The sequence below is a fragment of the Solenopsis invicta genome, chromosome 9, assembly GCF_016802725.1.
Source record: "Solenopsis invicta isolate M01_SB chromosome 9, UNIL_Sinv_3.0, whole genome shotgun sequence".
In the NCBI taxonomy this organism is placed as follows: domain Eukaryota; kingdom Metazoa; phylum Arthropoda; class Insecta; order Hymenoptera; family Formicidae; genus Solenopsis; species Solenopsis invicta.
This window is the reverse complement of record NC_052672.1, coordinates 17411536-17436470: the sequence shown is the minus strand read 5'-3', so window position 1 is coordinate 17436470 and position 24935 is coordinate 17411536. Positions and strand designations below refer to the sequence as shown.

Here is a 24935-nt window from a genome sequence, read left to right as displayed (position 1 = left end):
TGCTTAATTACGTTTGCACTCTCGAATTAACTTTTAAAGCATTTTACAAAAGTAAAATAGTAACATTTTTGTATAACAATAAATTTGGCAAATAATAAGCAATACAAGTTTAACGATATTCCTACTCAATTCAACTGAATCATGTATGGTACGCATGTATGTCACAAATCATCATCGTTCTTACGTCCAAATGTTAACGAGTTTTTTTTTATAAATAGTCTTTGTTATTAATGTTATTGATCCAAAGATTAGATAAGTACTCAAATAATATAACATTTACATTAGTACTTTGTTAGAAGATGTAAACGTGTAGGACACAAATTTATGTAACTTTGCGGGGAAAATTTTGCCATAAACTGTTAAATTAGCTACTTTATTTGATTCAGTTTTATTTGTTCGATTATGTCATTGGATGATAACGTAACATTAAACATCTGTCATGACGATAATATGTAAATTATACGCGTCTCATTCCATCTATAAGATGCAAGCATCAAATTTATAATTTCGATATGCTTCAGCAGATACCTGTGAATTAATATCTGAAGAATGAGTAAACAAAGATAAATAGTAACCGTAGTAAACTTTTGTGGAATGTAAAATTATTATTTAGCGAGCGATTTAGCTAGCCTGTCTACCGTCAACCCCGTTTTCCAGCTCGAATGTACAATCATATTTCTTTTTATTTTATAAATACGATAACACAATCAGTATTTTGATCATTAGCTGTTTCAAAGTTAACCGATTTTATATATTTTTTAAAGAAAAAACATTTTTTTTTTAAATATAGCACATGGTATACGAGGTTGAGCAAGAAAAATTGCAATTTTCTGCGGCCTCTCGTAATGAATGTGCAAGCATCTCTCGATCATCTCTCAGTATCCTGGAGGCGTAGTCGGATTGAGCGCATTAGGGCTCGGACTTCGACTGGGTGCTCTCGGAACGCCTAAAACACCGGCAAGATTTCGTACGCTCTTAGGGAATGTTCTTGCAACGATAAAATGTTGAGGACCGATCAAGGCGTCTCCCATTATACCAAGGCGTACTCCGTTTCCATGTCTGTGTAGAGTCATAGACATGTCTAAAAGCATGATATATAATACGTTAGTAATTTTTACTATTTTGGTAAAAATTAGGCGCGATATAATAGGCGGAAAGGAAAAAAAGAAAAAGAAAAAAAAAGTAGAATGGATATCGCAAGCAAAAAGCGAATTGCGCATCAATGATATGTACTGCAGTTTCCTTGCGGTGGTCGCCAATAGACCGCTCCGTCTATGCCCTCCACAGGTAAATCTCCATCGACGTGCGTCAAACATAGAGAGTATCTTTTCGATAGTTGATTTAAAAGTAATTTCAAAACGATGGACGGTACGCAGGAGGAAATTAATCCGCAGGACGTTTCCGTTGCCGTGATAGCGTAAATTGCGCTCTGCCGGGATCTGGCATCCTGCACGTTTCGCTGAATAACCTTGGGGAAACGCGACGCGTTGGAGAGAGATCTGACAATGAATAAGTCGTACATCGTATATCGTATACATATAATACCTGTAATATCTCAATGAGATCGTCGTGAAACAAGGGCGTTTTGGTGGGTAAGGCGACACAGAGGATGCCCCTGGCTTCGTGATTTCGTAGGAATACCGCTCGCTGACTCACGTACTTGACGGTCGCGAATACGTCGTCTGGAACGTTGACGGCCGAATGTCGAAAGTACTCTTTCAAAGCGTCGACGGTAGCCGCTAAAAGAATCTCCGTCTCTGTCGCGCCAGTCACTCTGGCGATTTTTCGTACGAGCTCGACGTCGACCTTTTCCGACCAAGCCACCACCTTCCTACCGCACGGTGAGATGGTCTGCAATCGATTCGATTGCGAATGCTTGAGAAATAGTTCCTCGATTATGATTTTAGGCGCAGTTACGGCTATCCAGCTAATGGACACCGTCTCCCGAATCGCCTGGATTGTCAGGGGAAGATAACAGGACAGCGTGTACGTCAAGGTGTCTGGATAACAATGTTTCTGCCGCGACTGTAGAGCTCGCAATTCTCGGGCGAGCAAAAGAGGCGTCTTTAACAAGGACGTAATCGTCATGTACCAGGACAGAGCGACGCACGTGTAGAGAACGTCGATTGGGTTGAAAGATTTCGCGATCGAGTCCAGTATCAAGCGACAATTGAAATTTCTCTTGTTCGATTCGCGCCGAACGATCGACAGGAACTCCAGCAGGAGCGATAGAAACTTTGGTCCCTCCGACTTTCGCCACTGTCTATAAATAAGAGAGAGAGAGAGAGAGAGAGAGTTGCAAAATCAACTTTTACACCATTTCTTAATCACATTTAAGCGTGCTTGACATTTTACATTTTAATGATCGAATTTCGAATACGCGCGAGCGAGCGAACGAACGACAGGCATTCCGCAAATACAACAGAGAGAGAGAGAGAGAGAGAGAGAGAGAGATGAGAAATAATTTGCCACGCGGGAAACTAAAATACACAAAATACCTGACCAGTTCTTTCAGAGTGCAAACTAGCACTATCGTCGCGATCTTGACGCACTGAAATACCCCTATACGTTTCTTCAGAATCTCCGGTCGCTCGGTAGGATCATTATTGTAAAGAAAGTCATTCCAGTAGTTGCTAAAACTTTCGATCAGCAGTTGTCGGAGACGCGGTAGGGCGGAAGGTTGAACGTATAGATTCGTAAAGGGCGAATCGCTCTCTTGACAAGTCCAGTTGTCCGTCGAATATCTCAAGGGCAAGAAATCCGCCAACGTTAAATGCTCCTGTCGCAGGAGCAGGTGATGCGCTCGCACTAGACATATCTGATGTTCTTCTCCTCGCACGAAACAGTTGACTACGTGCACCTGCCAAGGCGGTAATTTCCTCGGGAGAAACTTGGATGTGACGTCGCTTATGTATTCCTACGACAAACGAACCTCTACGTCAAACGACGCAGCGATTTGAAAAGGAGGCAGGTGGATAAGCAGATATAGATAGAGGTAGGTATCTGCAACGTATATGTACTCGTATATAGATAAGAGAGCTAGAAGGATGCGCCGACCTGTATATTGTTCTCGGTGATGGGACGACCTCGAAAGCTGCACGGTGAATTTGCGAGATGATTGTCCACGGAAAAGTAATCGAGTTCTTTCCATACGTATACACCCCATCGCGTGAGAAGAGCCGATTTAAGAAATCTTCTCGTCGAGGTGAGATGCGCCAGGTGAGCGCTTACGTTCTTCACGATCGAACGTCCTTGCACGAGAAGGGTACATATGCCCTGCACATGCACCGTACCGTCATCAGATCGAACAATGATTTAACCAATTAGCCAACGCCATTGAAATTGATAGATAAATACTCACGTGATTGCGACCCTGGTCCAAGATGCTCCGAACACTAGTCTCCTCCACAACGACGTAATTCGGATGTTTCCATTTGACGAAACGTATCCAACATTTCCTTGTCCACGTCACCACTTGAAAATGCCAAATATACCAATATAATGTATAGCCAAAAGGAGTAAGGCGCGTCTAAATGCGTGCGAGAAGAATCGTCGCGAATCGTCCGAGACGCGGCGATTAATCCAAGGTGTTGGAGCAAGCTAGGCAACAAAGCTAGGCACCGGACGCGGACACGGACGCAACGCGATAATTAAGGCGGCATGTAAGACATGTACGATATACACATTGGTATATTGACACAAAAGCAGCTGCAATGTTGATGCTCGCGAAAGCTCGCGAAAATTCCAAATACAAATTCGAAATAGAGATAATTACCTACGTACGCGACAAGAAGAAGAGGTACCAAGAATGTCGTTAGCACAAAACTCAAGCCGAAATTCACCATCGGAGAAATAACGATACCGATGACCATGACCTAGAAACTCGCGACACGATTTTCGTTAATTATATATCGAACGATGCGCGCGAGAGTTTCGAACCGGAAACGAGTCGCACTCTCTAGCTCTCGACCTTACTGCCTTATAGTGATGCAATAAGTTGCGTTAAAACTCGCGGCATCCGCGTTCTCGTACGCGTCTCGGACTCTCGGACTCGCGGACTCGCGGACGATTGTATGCCGCGTCGCCGAGCGTCGCCGAGCGTCTGACCTTTCACGACCCCTCGGCAAAAAAATCCAAGCGAGACGCTAGATACCATTCCTTCGTGCATCTCCACCACGTCGAGCTCACGCGTTTTATTTCGTCGAAAGGTCTCGTCACACAAGTTTGCGAGGTCTGTTATCATCGCTAATCGTGACAGACGTTCACCGAAAGCGAACGAGGAATCCCCGCCGCCACCCACTTGAGATAACTCTTACCACACGTTTGCGTCTTTTATACTCTGCAACTATGCATACTTTTACCAATTTCTTTACGAATGAATATAATTATTTAAGTTGAATATAAGACGAGTCATTGTGCCTTTTTTCTTCCACGAGAGTTCTACTCTATTTGACGGAGAAATTATTTTCTCCAAAAAAAGTATATCTTTGATATCCTCAATTATTTCCCTATTATAATCTTTATTTAGTTTGCCATATTTTTTTTTTTTTTTTAGCAATCTCTAATTAGCATTTCAAGTATTCAAAATTAATCAAATGATTAATTGTACCATATTACACGAAACATGTCGTGGTTTGCATAAAGAAATAATAAATAAAAATAGTTTTAATGTAACAACGCCACCGCGACGTGTCGAGGCAGTCGAGGCCGTGGAGACGTGAGATTGCGTGAGATTGCATGAGATTGCGTGAGATGCCGCGAGATGCCGCGTCGAGTCTACGGCGTTTATATCGTATATTGGTATTATACCGACAAGTAAGACGTATGTATAATACTCGATGCAATAATGTATTGACGCTCGGTATTTGGTACAAATTGGAGACCCTAGTAAACAAATAAGAAAGGCTCGGTAATAAGGTATGTGTAGTGTACCAGAGAGAAACCTAATACACTGCACGTTTCTCAGGCTAAAACTAAATTTTCACTAATAAAAGAAACAATTCAAAAATTAACGAAAAGAAAATTTTAGTCTTTCATCTTTGAAGGTTGATAATTTCAAATGTGAGAGTAAGAGTGCGTAACTAAAATCGTGATAGACATAGGAGAGATACGAGATACGAAGTGTCGCTATTGGATATTGCGATTTGTTGCGATCCAGGATCCGGGTCGAGGAGGTCGAATGTCGAACGGTCGCGAGTGTGTGCGACCACTGCGAGCCAACTGCGAGCAACTGCGATTCTCTATCTAAACCCTAAGTCGGATCAAACGGTTGAAAGAGGGGCAGTTGCGGGGAGACGCGCATTCGTTCGCGACGTTAGTTGGCTCGATGAGGCCAGGTGGCGCTAGGACGGGCGCGTCGCGCGTCGCGTTGCGTCGCGTCGCGTCGCGTCAGTCTCTCTCTCTCTCTCTCTCTCTCTCTTTTTCTCTCTGTGAAAATGGAGCCGTTCGAGTGAAGGTGGATGATTCTGTGCGCGCGTGAGTCCGAAAAGTGCTATTTTTCGGAGATGTGGCAAGATCTGGGCGGTCTAGGGAGTGTAGGTGTGAATTCTGGTGCTCATCAGGTCGATCAGTTCGGAACGACGGGTAAGAGAAATTGCTCGATAAATTCCGAGTTGAAAGCCAACTCCAATATACCAATTCCGAGTCTGGGGCAAAAACCAATGTACGTTGAGTCTTTCTCTTTGTGACAAGGAACGCACGCGCTCTCGCTCTCCTTGTCCGTCCGCTCCATTACGCCTCGTATCCTCTGCCATACGCATAGTAAACAAAACGGAAAACGGTCGCACTGCCGCCAATTTTCCTCGGTCAACTCCAGTTTCCTCACACGCCTCGCCTCGCCTCGTCTCGTCTCGTCTCGTCTCGTCTCGTCTCGTTCGCCTCGCTCTCCCTCTCTTGCCTTTCGTCCTCGCTCGCAAGAGGATGCATCTTCCGATACGACGTAGCGCTCTATCAAAGAGAGAATCAATGTCGATGCGCGCGAGGGGCGCGACTAATTTTTCTTCTGTCGCTTTATCTATTCCAAGATCTTATATTTGCAATGTCAAACTCAAGAGTAAATTTATTTTTAAATCAATTATTTCTCTCATCTCTCTAAGAGACAAATTCATATCAATTTTATATTAGCAATATTCTATTAAATATTTTATACACACACACACACACACACACACACACACACACACATACACACATACTAGGAATATTGTATAACATTATAAATTATTTATGCAGTACAAAATATATTTCAGTAATATCGCAGAAACGTTAAAAATCGGTCATATTTTTTAGCTAAAAAGGAAACAGTTAATATTCACTCATTGTTGATCGATTGCGTGTCTCGACCCCGGACACCGTTACAGCTAGTTACAGCTGCGTGGCGTGGCGTGGCGTGGCGTGGCGTGGCATACGGCGTGGCATACGGCGTGGTGGCGTGTCTTGGACTTAAATTTTGTACTCATTTTCATTTTAGCACTCAATCGTCATATTAGTGTACTAACTTGTGCTATAATCAAATTACTTGGCTCGAGTTCGCGAGAGAATGTAATCTTCGCATTGACAATCGAGAATTCCTTTTGTCCAGTAAACTGGACAAAATGAAAACTGCCATGGCAGTCCGGCAAAGTCACGACCGTCACGACTAACGCGTTCGCTCTTCGACAGCTATGTGCAGCTTTAATTTCAAAGCCCTATTTTTAGACCTTTCCGTAAATTCCGTAAATTGCTGCTAACGAGGCTGCTCTCCTTCACAACGGGGACGCGACATTCCGACATCTGTAATCGTCCCTTCCTTTACCCTTCCTTTACAAATATTCGAGAATGCGTTGAAGAAAATTTGCTGCCGTCTTGCCTGACAATTAAATGTGTCAGGAGTCTATTCTGTATACTCTACTCTTAACGACAGTGTCAGTACCGTTACGCCATTGCGCTATTGCTTTTTATATTTGTGTGCATATGTAAAACATAAAATACCTGCGCATCGATGGTGCCAAACAGCGATACTGTACTCGTTAAGAGTTACAGAATGAAGGCTTAGAATCGATAGCTCCTCTAATTCGAATTATTTTTTATCATTGTAGAATTGACTCCCGAACAACAAAAGATTCTGTTAGATATAAGGCGAAAGAAAACGGAATTGTTACGCGAGATACAAGTGAGTATGCTATTTCGGCTAAGATTTTATTTTATTTCAAAGTTGGCATCTCTTAATGTTTATTATTAGATACTTGTAATACGTACGCGAAAAGATGCATGCGTATCAGAGGGTTTATGTTACGTTCATATAAAATACTAAATAATCTACGTTAGTCGATGGTATGTAAAACTATGTAAATTGTAAACGACAATTCATAGATCATAGAAGATTTAGATTTTATAGGAAAACAATGAAAATTGTACGTTTTTTTTATTTTTAATAAGTATATTATTTTATTTACTTTATTAATACTAAAGTCATATATTAACAATTTTATAACTTAAATACTTTTTTCTCTATTGTGTTATCCAGTTTATAACAATTTACATTGCTTAAAATTAAAATATTTGTGTAAAAATAACGTAAACGATTCATAAATAATCCATGTAAATGTAATCTTGAAATTTTGGGTTACATAGCAACCTTGACGAGTATAATCAAATCAATCACGTGAGAAAAAAAGACAGAAAGAGAGAAATTTGATAGTCTTGAATTTCTAACAATCTTATCTATGACTCGGAAATGACGTCACTACTCAGAAATTTTGATGAGTACATAGAGAACAAAATGATCAACTTTCTAACAATAAAAACAGAACTGTACCGTACATTTCAAGAAGTTTACATAAATTATTTACATATTATTTCTGTTTTGTTTATACGAAACTTTTTTGTGTAATTAATACAAGGAATGTAAATTATTATAAATTGGATAATACAATAAAAAAAAGTAAATAAGTTATAAAATTATTAATATATCTAACTTTAGTACTGATGAAATAAAAAATATATAATAATTTACAGTATACTTAAAAAATTTTTTTAACTGTATAATATATGTAGAATATAATTTTTATTCTAATTTCTAATGAAATCAAAATCTTCTATGGTACATCGATTATCGTTTGCATAGATGATATGTAAAAGCAGGGCTTTAGGCACGTACAAGTGGTACATCGCACGCGGCTCTGCATTTTGATCACGTGGCAAAGTTCCTTAATAAAGCAGTAAATGTTAAACAATTATTGGCAATATAAGTTTTTCAATTATAATCAGTATATTATGGTATATTTTATTTACCATAATATTATATTTGATTATTTATTACACATTTATTACACATTTCATTACTTATAACATAATATTGTAGTGTATTTATTATATCAATTTAAAAACGTTTTTTCTAGTTTCCGTAAAAATTACGTTATCATGCACTGTTATAATGCTCGAAAATTTCGGTGCGAACGTTTCCCATCATTGTAAAGAGAGAGAGAGAGAGAGAGAGAGAGAGAGAGATTAAAATTATTCTACAAAAATACATCTTTATATGATTTGTCGTGTTGGTGATTAACGCGATGACTGGGTCTACAAGAACACACGTATCTATACAGCTAGAAAAATTCCAGGATGTTCTTACGATAAGACTGTTTCCGCAATGGCCGATAGGCTCGCTTACTCATCTGTTTGCAAGTTTGTATCTGTTTAATGAAACGAAACGTCACGCGTCGCGACCTCGTAGATTACAAAAAAAAATGTAAAAAAAAACGTCATAACGCGATCTCACTGCATTTCGCATGAAAATTCTGTTTGCGTGTTCCATTTCATTCAAAATTTGGATAACGTGCTCTATCGTTAGTGGAATCTGTGGGATATCAAAAGAGAATCGTCGAACAGAACGTTGAACGTGTGTCCGTTGAGTATGGTTTGCCACCACCGAGAATGTACTGCGATTTACAACACGTAGAAAAAATATCGTTTGGTGTGTAAATATCAAACGAAAGGAATCTTTGAACAAGTTTTGTCACACGCGCACACGTTTCAGTGCCCGCTCGCGCCCTCGCGATTCTCGACGTCAATGATGCGAAACTTGTACACTTTTCGAAACGATTGGCGCAGGTTCGGGAGCCGCTCGTGTTCATAGGGTTGTCTAACGCTTGGTACACGAAGCGATAAAAGCCGTCGTCAACAGGTAATTAACAGTTTTGATCAATGGCGTTTCTTCTATCAAAGATGCGTTAGTTTATTAGATTTCTACTCTCGACATAAACTGATGTATTTTGCGATCAACGTTGAATATAGCCTTGGCGTGCGTGTAATTAACTTATCATCGCTGATTTAGCGGCCTTAACGACTTGTTACGAATCAGATGTTTACGATTTCCAAAGTCTTATTTTATTTTATCATTTGATTCTTTCCTCGAGAGAATATAACTGTAAGATGTATAATATTATTATTATTATTATTATTATTATTATTATATGTATACATGTGGATAGAGCGGAATTGTTTAGAGATTAATCGCGTTCCTATGATATCCATAAAAATTGTTACGAGAAGTATGTCGGTAAATCTTTTTCTCTTCTCTTTTCTCTCTTTTCGGCTTCAATCATTCACGCAAATATGTTCATGGATATAATTTGCGATACAAAGTTCGCTCTCAGAAACTACAACTTCATTCCTGATTCGAGGTTGACTCGAATAACAATCTCCAATCGAAGAATCTTTCTAAAAATGTCATTACGTATACAAAAGTGATCGGCCAGTAGAATCGATGATGGTATCGTTATTGTCGTAACGCTTAGAAAATGAATTTGATCGCGCAAACCTTAGAAACATATAAATCTTGTACTCATAACAAAGAATGTTAAAGATATCGCGATGTTACGCGAGCGAAATGTTTATTGAAGTTGCACGTTGTTCGTCGATGTCGATACGGTTGGATGAGATAACTTTGGATCGCTATCGTAGAGTAACGTATATATGATGATAAATCATATGCGACGCGAGTAATTTCCCGAAGAGGAAGCAGACGCGTAGCTGACCATTAGCTGACACATCCATTTCGTAGTAACGTCAACGGGAGACAACGTCACGCATCGTGCTGCGCGCATGGTCCGCTCTTTACTTAAGCGTACATATGAATTACGAGCATGTGAAAAACACGCGCCGTGATCGATCCTCTCGATCGCGACCTTGTAGTACGTGAAGCACTAGTACTTCGCCGAGATAAAGAGAGATACGAATCATCTGAATCATTCGACCGAAATTCGGCATTGCGAAATTGTCAGTGACGTGATACTATTTCAATTTTATCAATGCAAACTTTATCAGATCTTGAATAATCAGAAGGAAAGAGGGAGAGAGAGAAATCAACGTTCATTTACGCGTTCTGAAATAGGATCCTTTCAAGTGCACTATCAGTTACATTATTATTAGTGGTAAATCACAAAAAAATTGGTTAGTAACGAAAAAAGCTAAAAATAATTAGAATTAATATATATGGAAGAAATATGAAAGTGAGAGAGAGAGAGAGAGAGAGAGAGACGCTTCTTGGAAGAGTACACGTGATTGCAAATATTTGTACGGGAGTGTTAATCGCGGCCGCAGCGAGGCGCCAGAAGCGTGCGGAGCCGCTGGCCGGCGGTACTGGCGGCAGGCGGCAGACGGGCAGAACCGCCGGAACCAACCAGAATCAACCGCAGTCGTGAGAAATCGCGCGACGGTGCTTGACGCGGTGCTGTGTCCCAGCTGTCCCGCGTCAGCGTCGAGAACAGTAGAGCGGTCGCAATTTGCCCGCGCGGTTCGTCACTTTCGAAACGTCGCGTCGGTCATCTTTGTCGTGCGAAAGGTAAAAAATTACACGCTTGTCATCTCTTTAACTTGAATGCGATTTCAAGAGTACGTGTACGCGCGGGAAATTTCACTTTCTCACGGTGCTTCGAGAGTCGAAAGAGAGAAAGAAAGCCTGACGCCGCGTTGGAATTGAAACTAAACGTAGCAAAGGTGTAACGTCGTCGTGCGTGCGCGCGCGCGCGCGCGCGCGCGAGGACGCGGCCGCGGGTCGTTGCACTTCCGACCGCGTGCTCTATGTACTCCGCCGCGACCTTTGTACCTCGTCTATTTCTCAAAGCGTTCGACGCGAACGATGTCGTTCGATCGTTCGACCGAAGACTGTGATGAACGCGACGGAATTAGAAGCGAAAAGTGTCGTTGTTCGATCGCGTCGGAAAGTGCCAAGTGAAGGAGCTCCGGAGCCGGCGCTGCGCGGCGACTCGCAAGAATGATCTTCACCGGTAGATCGGTAGACGCTCTCGACGAGGTGCGAGGTATCCCAGAATCGGACGGTGCGACCGGACGCCGAGATGTGAGTGCCGTTGCTATCGCAGCCGGATGGTTCTCCAGTTTGCGGAGACCCGGCAAGAGGAAAAAGAACTATCAGAAGCAAGCCAAGAGTGCCTGGGATCTCAGCGTTTTGTCCACCACCATCACCACTATTACCACCACCACCACCACCACCACCACCAGCAGCAGCATGGTCAGTGTCGACCAGCGTAAATACGTAAAACCGGATTGAAATTTGTTCATATTCTCACACGTATGTAGGAATCACCTTGTCAAAATCGGAGATGACGACTGACGAAAGAAAGTTGGAACGGACGTGATTGTAGCAAAAGTATCGCGATCCTTCAAGGTCGACTTGTGTGTGTGTGTGTGTGTGTGCCGACTCGCCAGATTTATTTCTAGATCTATCGTTCGGAGAGTTTAACCGCTCTACGTCGCCGCGTCGCGTCGTCGAACATTTCAATTTATTGAAAGATATTATATATTCGCGTAGCATCGCAAACTTGTCTCCATCGAGACATATCGCAATAAGTGACGATTCGATTCGTCGACGAGAGGTTGCCTCCTGCAACGAGTCATCTCCACGACTCATTTCAAGGTCAAGAATCAAACGCGAGTTAGATGTTGATCCCTTCTACTAAGGCGAACCACGAACGTAAGAAAAGCGGCATTCGCGCACTGATGGCGGCCCCGTGGGCAATCGCGCGATTATCCGAAAGATTGTCGAATATTTAACATGATTTTTCAAAAAGGTAATATCACTGTGCGATGCGCGACACGTCACGAATTAAAGATCGTAGACCGAGTCAGGGAGACTTATTTATAGAAGGAATCGAGACGGACGTTCATTCGTTCGCTCGCTGTATATATGTGTGTTGTACGTACGCGATCGGCGCGGCGCGGCGCGATGACACCCATGCGAATGTAGCCATGTTAAAATGGTCGTTAAAACGCTTCTCGACGACACGATTTATCTTGAGAATATTACGCGAATAATTACTACGCGACGCGCGTTCAGTGGCCGAGTTACATCATCTGGAAAGCGATGAATCGAATCTGTCCCCCATGCGATCATCTCTTCTATCCTCTCGTACCCTTATTTACTTACTCGCGATAAAAGAGATTAGCTGGGTCAGTGATCTACCTAGATCGAACCCGGTCAAATTCGATGATACGCGTACAGTGATGTGGAGCGAAAGTAGATCGATAAATACGTGTAACACACGTTAGATTTAAATAGCCTACTTTGTCACCTCTTTCATCCGAGGTGTACGCATTTACCCGCTAAAAGAGATAAATATAATCCTTGTACAACGATGAACGAGGCGAGAGCAGAGTTTGACCAGCTCGACCCACATATTCCCGCGAGCGTGCTCGTTTTTTATTTATTTATTTTTTTTATTTTTTTTAATAGTGTAGTAGCGTCGTCGAGTATATGGTTATGCGTAAATAATCATACATAAAACAAGAACACGTATGTAAGTAAAAGTGTGGCTGTATCGCATTACTCGATGTCGTTTGCTCATTGATAAAACAGCATACCATATGACGAGAATCGGATCGCCCAATGTTACTGTGTCCGATCAATGATAAATTGATGAAAAGCGATTCGCTTACGTATCGTTCACATATCTAAATAATCAATCTGCGAGCTTGTAGTATACGGGAATCGTTATTGCGAATAATAATATTTTGTTAGAATCAAAGTGCATTATTGAATTTAATAACTAATCGACACAATTGACGTATTTGCTTATATCTTATCCTACTACTTTATACTCGCGGTGGAAGATTGAGAATATCGGGATCGAGGGTATTGCACGATTAATTTTATTTTATAGTTCTTTCGTTCGTTCCATCGCTCTCACTTCCGTATATAGATGTATAGACAATCTATGTATTGTACGCATGTTCACATTTTTGTCTTTCACGATCTTTTACAATAATCTGCGGGAACAGGCGACATAGGTAGATTTTTGCAACGTGAAAGCTTAAAAGTTTAAGTGATCGTCTATTACGTTCAAGTATAAGAGACGAGAAAACTCTCATCGAAGCACTTGTACACGTTCGTGTTTAGCGTGCTTTTCTTCCGCGAATTCGTAACTCTTGAATTGCAGCCAAACGCTCTTTTTTTATCCTACTCGAAGAATCCGCGTAGCGTTTTAAATTAGTCTGGTCATTCCCCGATTAAAATCCTCGTATCTACAGTCGATTTTCTTAAAGCGCTCTTTTTGAGGCGAGAGAAGAAGAGGGATACATATGATATTTTTTTTATCATTTTATCATCTAGATTGATTCTGTTTATTAATCGCACGGCCAATCAAGAATAACAAAGTGAATGTTGCGAATATCGTGTTTTCGTTTAAGTTTAAGATATCGGTTGAGTAAAAAAAAAAACGGATTATCGTTTGGCCTCTGAGCTTTGACCATGATTTCATAAAATATTTTATAATGAATTTTAATTTTGTAAATGTTGCACGTGTTTTAATGAAACGTATGCAAAATGTAACCTTTGTAATTACGAAAAATTTATACTATATTTGCATTAAGAATAAAAATAATCGAAGATTATAGATATGTCCAAGTGCACACACGTAATATTATATAATAGGAAAAATGTCTTGCGAGTACATAACTCATAAGGACACTCATTCAAAGACACATCGAGATATAACGAAAAAACAGATAGCATATTCGTATTTCGTGCAACATAGCACGTCCGTGGCATGATTATGTTGTTTTCGCACAGAAAAATCATTAAACGTACAATAAATATATATATATATATATATATATATATATATATATTTAATATATATGTATTATATATATATAATACATACGTATGTTTATAATATTTATTGTCAGAATAAAGATGTCTAACACATCGTAGCGTTAGTATTCTTCGGATTTTGACAAAGTGTTTTTATCGTATTATTTTATCGTATTATTTTATTAATAAATAGCTTATCTAACACACTTGTAAAGAAATTGTTGTTTCTCTTATATGTATTTTTAATTCAAAGATAGATATTTCTCATTTAAATTAAATTTGAACGCAATCTATCTACCACATTAAATTCTTTATATATATTTATGGTAAAGCATTACGATTGTTTATTAATCGCGATAACGGAAGCAATGGAGGTATAATAAGAAAGAAGAATGTGATAATTATTATATATATATATATATATATATATATATATATATATATATTTGTAAATAATACATAGATTACATGTCCGTAAAACACAATTAGTTTTCGAGACAACGCTCGACCTAATGTAGCGCTAAATCATTGCACAGGCATGCAGTTTGTTCGCGTACGACTTTTGTGACGCAGACTGGTTGCAAAACTAGCACGTACATCTGGCTTGGTACCAGCCGGATAAAGTGCATCTAATCGAACGGAGACGGAAACTTTCGCTCTTTGTTTAGTCGATTATGCTTACTGCTTTGCTATTGAAATTAAAGAGACACTATGAATAGGATGACGTCTGAAAATTCTTACATAGCGCATTGATAGCGTTTCATTGAAAAAGCGCGCAGTATACATATAATACATAAAATTATATTTAATCTTTAGGAGAACACTCTTACGATGTGAAAGCGCGTACAGCTGCGTTTGTCTGTGACAGTGTCCGATAATTATGAATCAGATATTGTAATCGATGCTAAACGCGTTTTGCATTCTCAAACGGAAAAGATCGTGACAAAATATGCGCGATATAACGATTTGATTATCAAGAGTTGATACTCGTTAGCACTTGTTTAATGTAGAGAGGGATATAATAGTCGTTTTCGAGATCGAAAATACTTGTGACGAGAAAAAATAGATAAAATGCTTTGTAGGTGAAATATTTCGAATGATACTGTATGGAGATACTGTGCAGTCAGTTGTCGCATAAAGTCATCTTCGCGTACTGTCGTACTTGGACGAGTCATATCCTTCGTATGAATGGATGCCCTTTACTTCGTCGCGTTTCGCAGGAAGGAAGTTTGTTGAGTGGTAGTGCTGAACTTTCGATCGATTGTACAGGACGCGTATACGACAGAAATAGAACGGAATAAGGCAATCATTCCGCACAGGACGGACAAAAGGGACGTGCAAATGCAAGTAGATTATACACGCGTCGATTCGCGAGAAGGAGAATACGCTTTTTTTTGTGAAATGAAGGAATAAGAAAATATTTGAATGATGAGATAACGAGTTAGTAATTAAAAAACTGTTAACGCAACATATTGATGTCACTTAATAAAAAGGCGTGTTAAAGGTGTATTGCTCTTGACGAATTTTCTTTTTCTTTCTACGGCACAGAGCGTTATATATATAATTTGTAATTTGCAGTTACAGTTTTATTCAATGATTTATAAGGAGCATCTGTGGAGATAACTCAATTGTACAAGTTTCAACAGAAACTAGTAATAATTGCCCGCTCGTACTCGCTTCGATGATGACAAAGCGATGATTAGCAATGCTAAATGCTTCAACGTCATTGATCATCATGTGTGATATACGAGTATGTATACATATGTGCGTGCGCCGCGCGCTCGCTGTTCTTTTCGTGATCAAAGATCGTTTCTTAAACCAAATGAAATTTTCAAATAATAAGTTCTTTAAAGAACGATATACGGTACTCGTATAAAACGAAAGTTTCTCTCTCTCTCTCTCTCTCTCTCTCTCTCTTCTTAGAAGTGTTTCAATCAGGGTTTAGAGCGAGGCATTCATATGAGACATCCCTGCAATGGGTTGTATCAGACTGGAAGAAAAGTATAGGTGAAGGAAAGATGACAGGAGTTGTATTTTTAGACTTAAGAAGGGCATTTGAATTAGTGAATAGGGATATTTTGTTTAAAAAAATGGAGTGGTATGGAATAAAAAAGGTAGTACTTACAATTAGCTGATTCAAGAGTTACTTGGAAAACAGATCGCAAAGACTAACATTTAATGGAATCTTATCAAATTCTATTGCCATGAATTTGTGAGTTCCACAGGGGTCGGTCTTAGGATCGTTACTATTTTTGCTTTATATTATATAAATGACTCGACTCAGGCTGTGACAATTGTGAAATTAGATTAGTTGCAGATGGTGCATTAATATAAGACAACAGATTGTTCAAGCCAAGAGGTAAATGATAATATTCTTAATGAACAAATGGGAAGAATTGAGAAATGGTTGAAAATTAATAGGTTGCAATTAAATATAAATGAAACTAAAGTTATGTTGTGTACTAAGATGTGTAAGAAACAAAATATTAGAAAGTAATATAAAAATAAAATTGAAAAATGCACTATTAGAAGTACTACTTAACGAAATTGAATACTTGGGTGTTATAATAGACAAAAATTTGAATTTCACGGTACATGTAAATTATCTTGGGAAAAAAATTGGATCGAAATTATGGGTACTGCGACGAATTAGCGCGAATTTGATACTATACTTGTAAACGAGGTACGTAATATGTAAGGCAATAGTTGCTCCATTATTTAAATATTGCTCGTCTATCTTACTATACTTAGGTGTTAGATACTAATATGCAATACTTAGAAAAATTGCAAAATAAGAGCATGAAAATTATATTACGATGCAATATTAAAGTAAGAATTAAACACATATTAGAGGCATTGCAATTTATGTCAATTAAAGAAAGAATTGTACACAACGTTTGTATTTTTATATATAAAATGGTAATTGGAGAGTCCGAGTTACTTAAAAAATAAAATTGAGCTAGTGGGAATCGAGGGAGGAGTACAAACAAGACAAAGAGGTACTTAACTTATAAGCAGATGTAAGGCAAGAGACGAACAAAAAATGTATAATAATTTACTAAATAAAATTAAAAAGGAGCTAAGACTGCATAGCTTCAGGAGAATGCCAATTCGTTGCCACACGTTAGAAATAAAGAGGGAAAGAGTTAGTGCAATAATTAAGTGTTATTATTAGAACTAAAAGTTATATAGATTGATAAGATTAAGTAATACTTAAGATTTTATGTAAATTGTTAAAATGTAGCTACTGAAGCTAATGCAGACCTCAACCTCAGCTCTTTGAAATTGAAAAGTTATAATTTCTGGAGGCACGCGGAGTATACCACGGTTTTTCACGCGTCGTCAGCGACCTTCCTGTCGTGAGACCGGATGCACACCGATAAGTACAAAAGAAGTGCTCCTACCTTACAGACAATACTACTCGAAGCCGACTAGCGACTAAGTTATTGTCCTTGTTGTTATCGCGGCGGCCCATTAACGGGGGTCCGATCGGTTAACAACGCACAACCGCTTCCGCTCGACCCTCCTTTTTCCTGAAACGCTTTTGTAGAAAAAAAGATTCCAACGTATATATTGTACTCGTATGTCTGCGGATTGTCAGATTTTAGATTTCTCGGCAACTCGTCGTGCCGATCTTCTGTCAGTCATTCTTGAAAAAGCAGCTTGCAAATTAAACAACAAATAGTTGACTCGCAAATATGTTTGATACATATCGATAGATAATACGCGGACGTATTATCATCCCGGATGGTATAGAAAGAATGTCCTTGGGACGTCCATTTTAGGTCCACATATCCACTGATAAAAAATAAACATTGAATATTAATTAAAAAGTTTGAAAATAGAATAAAAGGCGAAGTATTATGTGATTTTTCACTCTTGTCTTGACTAAAATATTTTTTGAATGCAAATCCGCAAAATTAGAGACTACAGATTGAAAGCAAAGACAATTGTAGCAGTTTCATTGATATTTGAATTTTTATGACTATTTCCATAATAATAAAATTATGCTTAGTTATAATGAAATTTCGCTAAAAATCTTCTGCTAATTTCTCTGAAATTTTATCACGTATTTCTTTGCAATTTTTGCTCGAAGTAGCAGATCCATTTTTTAGATAAACAGCGAGGAAGTTTGCAGAGAAATGGCAGAAAAATATTTTCGCCTGAGGTCGAATTATATTGAGCATTTTTACATGCTTCCAATACTATTCGACTTATTTTAATTAGTTAATAAATATAAATTAATTTTATGAATTTATTTGTTTAAATATTTTTAATAAGAAAGCACCAAACGTATTAAAATCTAAAAAATTAATTGAAATTGCAAACACGAGACATGTTTTGGACATTCCGCGGATATCCGCTTGTGAAAATTGGAATATCCGATTGTAGTCCGATTGCGGACGTTCGATGGACGTTCCTATTTGCTATATGGGATTTTCTAAAACATGCCACTTGCAACACTTGTAATATTACATACGTACATTGATGGATGTTTTTCACCGTGTGACATATGTAGGTATGCCGCAATGACGAAGAGATATCAAAAGAATCTCTCAATTGGCAATGATTCGATTTTATTTGACGTAAGAAAAGAAAAGAAAAAAAAACGTAGGTACGTAATGTCGCGAAGAGACCTCGAAGGCATATTTCGCATTCGTCAGTCACGATCACTCAGCTGTAGTAATGTCTTTAAGCAATTATGTATAACGTTTGCTGATGATCGTGAAACTTTAGTTAACTCTGAAAAAGATTATACGAGCCAGCTTACGGGTATTTGCGGAATGTACGTTGAACTGAACCACACACACACACACACACACACACACACACACACACACATATGGTGGGAAATAGGCGGCGCGGACGGTGTCGAGCGGTATATTCGAGCAAAGCAGGAAGCCGCTCTGTTGCACACGGCGCGCGGCGCGGCAAAGAGGAAGCGGTGAGCTGCCATGAGCACACCAACTGTCTCACAATCGCGTCGTTGGTCTTTCGATTATTATACATTAAGCATTTCGATAATTATACATTTTCGACAATAATGCCGAGTCGATCGAAATTTTTCGTAATCCAAAACTATGTAATATATATATATATATATATATATATATATATATATATATATATATATATATTGTAAGACGTAAGAGATTTATTATGATTGGTTTTTAGCAATTGAAAGATGAATTGGGCGAGGTTGTGGCAGAAATGGAGGCGATGGAGGGCGGCGGACTTACGACCGACGAGACTAAACCGTCCAACAAAGCCAAGCAGACGTCGATTGGTCGCAAAAAGTTCAATATGGATCCCAAGAAGGGCATCGAGTACCTGATAGAGCACAACCTGTTGACGCCAACACCGGAGGACGTTGCTCAGTTTCTCTACAAGGGCGAGGGCCTCAATAAAACTGCGATCGGCGACTATCTCGGTGAACGGCACGACTTCAACGAACGCGTGCTTCGAGCCTTCGTCGAGTTGCACGATTTCACCGACCTCATATTGGTGCAAGCCCTACGACAGTTTCTTTGGTCGTTCCGACTGCCCGGCGAAGCGCAGAAGATCGATCGCATGATGGAGTGTTTCGCTCAAAGGTACTGCCAACTAAACCCGAATATTTTCACCAATACGGACACTTGCTACGTCCTGAGCTTCGCCATCATCATGTTAAACACTTCGTTGCATAATCCGAGCGTTAAGGATAAGCCCACCGTAGAGCAATTTATTTCGATGAATCGAGGGATTAACAATGGCGGAGATCTGCCGCGTGAATTGCTTGTGGTAGGTATATACTTTCGTTACCGGTTACAGAGAAAGTCCAAAATATCTTTTCTTCGTCTCTCTCATATAAATATATTTGTTATACTCATATAAAGATACTCATTTTTGTTTCTAGAGTCTTTACGAGAGTATAAAAACCGAACCTTTTAAAATACCGGAAGACGATGGTAACGACTTGATGCACACCTTCTTCAATCCTGATAAAGAGGGCTGGCTATGGAAGCAAGGTAATGACTATTTATCTTCGTACATGAGTCTTTTAGATCAACCGCAGAATGTTTTCCCTTCCTCATCATAGGTTTGCAAGGATCTGAAATTATTATTATGTACAAATTATTATTATTCACAATTTTATATATATATGTGTGTGTGTGTGTGTGTGTGTGTGTGTGTGTGTGTGTGTGTATTTGTTTAATTTTGTTTTACAAAAGATTTTGAAATAATGAAAAAAAAGATAATAAGCGCGACATTTCGTGTAATCCTCAACCTCATTTCTTCTCATTTGTCACATTTATCGTTAAAAGAACGTTTATTCTTATATCACTTTGTCCCTCTGCTGCCCTGATGGAGACAGCAGGTAAATAACAATCTTTGCGAAAACTATAGCTTCTTAATTCTATATATATCCCGCATTTTATTGTTACAGGCGGACGTTACAAGAGTTGGAAGAGGCGATGGTTCATATTGAACGACAATTGTTTATACTATTTCGAGTATACAACGGACAAGGAACCACGTGGTATCATTCCGCTAGAGAATATTCAAGTTCGAGAGATTCAAGACCGGCATAAACCGCACTGTTTCGAATTGTATGCTGCTGGTTCCGAATTTATAAAGGCATGTAAGACTGACAGCGAAGGAAAAGTCGTCGAAGGTACGATGTAATAATTTAATTATTTTAATTAATTAATAAAAAAAGATTCAACATTATACTCTCATATATTTATATAAGAATGAATACACGTTGCAATTAAATATTCATTTATAATTAGGAAAACATACGGTATACCGAATGTCCGCAGCTACCGACGAAGAAAAGGACGACTGGATCAAATGCGTGCGGTAAGTTAAAACGACAAGAGAAAATTATAGGTTTTGCATGCTTGTGCTCTATTGCACTCTTGCAGTAAAGTTTAGTAAAATGTAGAAAAAAATTGTGAGATAAAATGATTTTTCAAATATTACTATCTGTTTCCAGACAAAGTATATCGCACAATCCTTTCTATGACATGCTGGCGGCACGAAAGAAGAAGGCACAAAAAACAAATGTACATTCAAAGAGTTAAGCGCTGCCACAAGCCGAATTTCGCGAGAAACTCGGCGGACCAGAAGACTGTTTTTATTCGCGATCCACAGTATCGTCGAATACAACCAAATAACATGATGATGGCGAAAATCCATCGAGAAAGAAAAAATAACGCCGAAAGCGTTATAAATCATGTCGATAGTTATCACGCCGTGATAATGTCACGCGAAATATCATTACGGTAAACGCTACGTCTGCATATACAGATTACGGCATTTATATGACATTGTCAGATTAAGTATGAAGTATAAAATTGACGTAAAATGAATATCTAAACGAACTTGTTATGACAGTACGATACGCGTCGTTATAACGCGATTGTCATTATGTCAGTGAAAGAAAAAAGATCTTACGCTAGAGAGATCTAGCGTTACATTTCCATTATCCATTTTAATGGATAAATTGCCTCTGTATTCTTTCTGTAAAAGAGGACAACAGTTTTACATTGAAAATTGAAGTCTTTAAGATAAATAATAATTATATGATTGGATTAATTGGATTAACCAAAATAAGACGTGAAAGAGAGAAATATCAGTTTATACTTAACATTTTGTATCTTGCTAAAGAAGTCAATAATCTCAAAAATTGTTCTGCTGGTATTGCAAAAAAATGCTTTTAATGTTCTTAGTGCCATGGCAATAAATTATGTGAGAACAACTTGTTAGTTAGAAAGCTACGGCGGAGAAAAATGGAGCATTTCTTATTTTTACAACAGCTTTAAGACACTGTTAAAGCTTTATCTGATTTCAAAAAAAGTAATATTCGAGATATTTCGTACAAGATACAATAATACCATTCTGTATTGCGTAAATGAATGATGAGTAACGATTTCCAATTATTAAAAAGGATATAATGCCGAGGACTTGATAATAACTTCATGTGATTATTTGTGTGTTTATTTAAACAAATATGTACAAAATAAAATAAAATAATGCGTTTTCTGCACGAGACAACATTATTTTAGACTATTCATGCTTGTACGATTTATGCATACAGCATGATTAGTTAACTTATAGTGTTTGTTTAGTTTATAAAATTGCATACATAGTACGTGGACAGATGGACACACACACACATACACCACACGAACTGCACACATCTGCATTCAAAATTCAGTGCAGTGATTAATGCATGTAATAAACTTAAATGAATAATATCTTGGTGAGATCTGGCAGAAACCTGCATCAGTTTTTACTGAAAAAAAGATAAAAAACTGAGAAAGGAAAACATTAAAAGAAATTGATAGATTTTATACAAAAATATGTGTATGTATATGTATATAAAGAACTTGTTTCATGATTATATATAACTCTCTTACATTCTCGAATAAGAATATAATAATAAATAATTTCATATGGAAAGATGTCCGTGATTACATTATGTTTTGTGATGAAATTTATAATTTGTTCGCAACCTTATAGTTTTTTCTTTTTTTTTTATAATATCCTGTCGTGTGTGTGCATATAGAAATGATAAAAGAATAGCGACACACAGAGAAGCAGGTGCCTTTGAGATCGTCAAGCTAGTCATAGCTGATCCGTCATATACGAACGATTCGGAAAAACACTTTTCTTTGCTATAAGCAAGGAAAAATAAACATCGAAAACGCCTTATTATGGTATTAGATAATGTAACACTGAAAAAATCGCAAAACAAAGGTAATAATAGAGTGTCAATTTTTAATGTTGTTCTATTCTTGAAGAGACATAGACTCTGTCTATTACAATAGAATAATCTCTAATTAATAGTGGATTTATGCAGAAAGGAACATTTTTTATAAAAATATTGAAAATATGTAAATCATAGATTGATTTTGTTAAATATTACGTAGTTGAATATTTTTCTTTTCGTATCATATTCATAGAAATCATTTTCAATATATTTAGTTAATATTTTATCGCGACATGTATTCACATAGGTCTGCCGCGCGATACATACATACATATATATTGGGTCATATCCGAATATCAAGATATTCACATGTGTAAAATTTCATACTTAATGACTCAGTATATATATATATATCTATATATATATATATATATATATATATATATATATATATATATATATATATGTGTGTGTGTGTGTATGTATATGTATATGTATTCCGGAGATATATTCTCGAGATATCTCCTTTATAGCTTCTGCTTCCCGATAGTTGCGTGGACAATAATATTACGTTATCAAAAGGCCAATATATATGTGTAATACAATTGTGGATAAAGATGAAACAATGCAAAATCATATTTTTTAAGCCATTTATAAATTACGTTTTCTCACGCAGTATTCGTCGAGTCATTGTGTTGTAATTCTGTACTGTTTACTTTTTAAAGACCATCAAAGTTGATTAATTATTTGTGCTGGTACATAGATATTTTATGTAGTTTACAGATAGTTTAGTCGACTATCGCCCTCTGTCAATATCGATAAGAACGCTTTGTAAAATTATATTACAGATATTATATTACAGATATATCATAGATTTATTGTTACATATATATATATATATATATATATATATATATATATATATATATATATATCTCATAGAAAAATTGCACTTTCTAAAGGATCGATATATACTTATGTAGTTAGAATAATGATGAAACATTCACACAATAAGTCTACGACATACATTATGTACATGACGATTTGTGCGTGCATGTGTGCATCACACACAAATCAACATAAATTACAAATCTAGTGTTGTATAAAATAAAGTAAAATTAATTTGTCTTTGCCTTTGTAGCTCTTGTAATTTGTAATTTTCCTCTGTATATTTCATTGTAAAGTACAAAGATGTAACAAAGAATGTAACAAAACGTTAAAACTATGTATTAGCAAAATAATTGATCGAATTTAAGGAATTGTATAAAAAATTGTATTTTATTAGTATACATAGAAAATTTGTACATTTTGTTGTATATTGCTTAATAATTATCATTATATATAATTGATTATATATTGTATTTAACAAGCGAATGTATGTATTAATTTAAATATAATTAATAAATTTGTTTCTAGCAAATCTGTGTGTATACATATGCATATACAGTCTGTCATAAAAGTGTCTGATCAAAAATAAAATACAAGGAGTTAATTTTATTATTATTATTATTGTTGTTGTTATTATTATTATTATTCACAAAATACACATATATTTTAAATTCTTTTGAGTTTGTATAACGTTAATTGGAAACGTGCGGTTATAAAATTTTTCAAAGTACTCCCGAAACTTATTTTTCGAGATCATTTTCAAGATGTCGATCAAAGCTTTGTAAATGTCTGGAATTGTAATGTTTTTCTTTCATGATCTTTCTTCATCTCAAATTTGGGAAATAGCTAAAAGTTGCAACTAAATGTCGGAGAGGCGGGGGAATAATAGGAGCTCTATCTTTTTTAGTTAGAAAATACAATTTTTGACTTATGCGTTAAAGTATTATTATATTCCCTTTTCCGTTCGTTGTATCTGGATCTTTAGAGTTGCTACCTAAAGATTCAAACTTAAAAATGAACTTATATTATATACACTCTTATAAAAGCTCTATACAAAAGAGAGAAAATACACTTACTTTTATGACAAACTGTGTATGTTTCACAACATAGTTGCGAATGAAGAGTTTTACAAGTGAACGAATATCATCCACTACATAACTCTTGATGCATCTGATTTAAAATTGAAATAGTTTGTTCCCGTTTCGAGTAATCGATATATTCATGTGACTCGATTACTTCGATTATTCCAACTTTCGAGAACTC

The 24935-nt window shown here is 37.4% G+C and overlaps 2 protein-coding genes across 9 annotated transcripts; one reads left to right on the top strand and one right to left on the bottom strand.

Annotated features, from left to right (window-relative positions):
• Positions 1-213: 213 nt before the first annotated feature.
• On the bottom strand, positions 214-6113 carry LOC105205521. 5 transcript variants are annotated; one of them, XM_039453692.1, is made up of 7 exons: positions 5635-6113; positions 3362-3474; positions 3058-3276; positions 2499-2917; positions 1546-2263; positions 1234-1468; positions 214-1081 (listed from the first exon to the last, which is right to left on the bottom strand). In XM_039453692.1, the coding sequence occupies exons 1-7, from the start codon at positions 5729-5731 to the stop codon at positions 876-878; spliced, it is 2007 nt and encodes a 668-aa protein (XP_039309626.1). In that variant the 5' UTR covers positions 5732-6113; the 3' UTR covers positions 214-875. The 5 variants fall into 5 exon arrangements, with proteins under 5 accessions (XP_039309626.1, XP_025995943.1, XP_011173198.3 ...); XM_026140158.2 differs by lacking the exon at positions 5635-6113 and adding an exon at positions 4108-5228 and having other exon boundaries at positions 1234-1499; XM_011174896.3 differs by lacking the exon at positions 5635-6113 and adding an exon at positions 4108-5224.
• Positions 5339-24204, top strand: LOC105205518 (cytohesin-1). 4 transcript variants are annotated; one of them, XM_011174892.3, is made up of 7 exons: positions 5339-5583; positions 7077-7150; positions 19262-19867; positions 19983-20094; positions 20511-20741; positions 20860-20929; positions 21066-23718. In XM_011174892.3, the coding sequence occupies exons 1-7, from the start codon at positions 5460-5462 to the stop codon at positions 21151-21153; spliced, it is 1305 nt and encodes a 434-aa protein (XP_011173194.1). In that variant the 5' UTR covers positions 5339-5459; the 3' UTR covers positions 21154-23718. The 4 variants fall into 4 exon arrangements, with proteins under 4 accessions (XP_011173194.1, XP_011173192.1, XP_011173193.1 ...); XM_011174890.3 differs by lacking the exons at positions 5339-5583; positions 7077-7150 and adding an exon at positions 9444-11506 and having other exon boundaries at positions 21066-24204; XM_011174891.3 differs by lacking the exons at positions 5339-5583; positions 7077-7150 and adding an exon at positions 9447-11506 and having other exon boundaries at positions 20514-20741.
• The last annotated feature ends 731 nt before the right edge of the window (positions 24205-24935 follow it).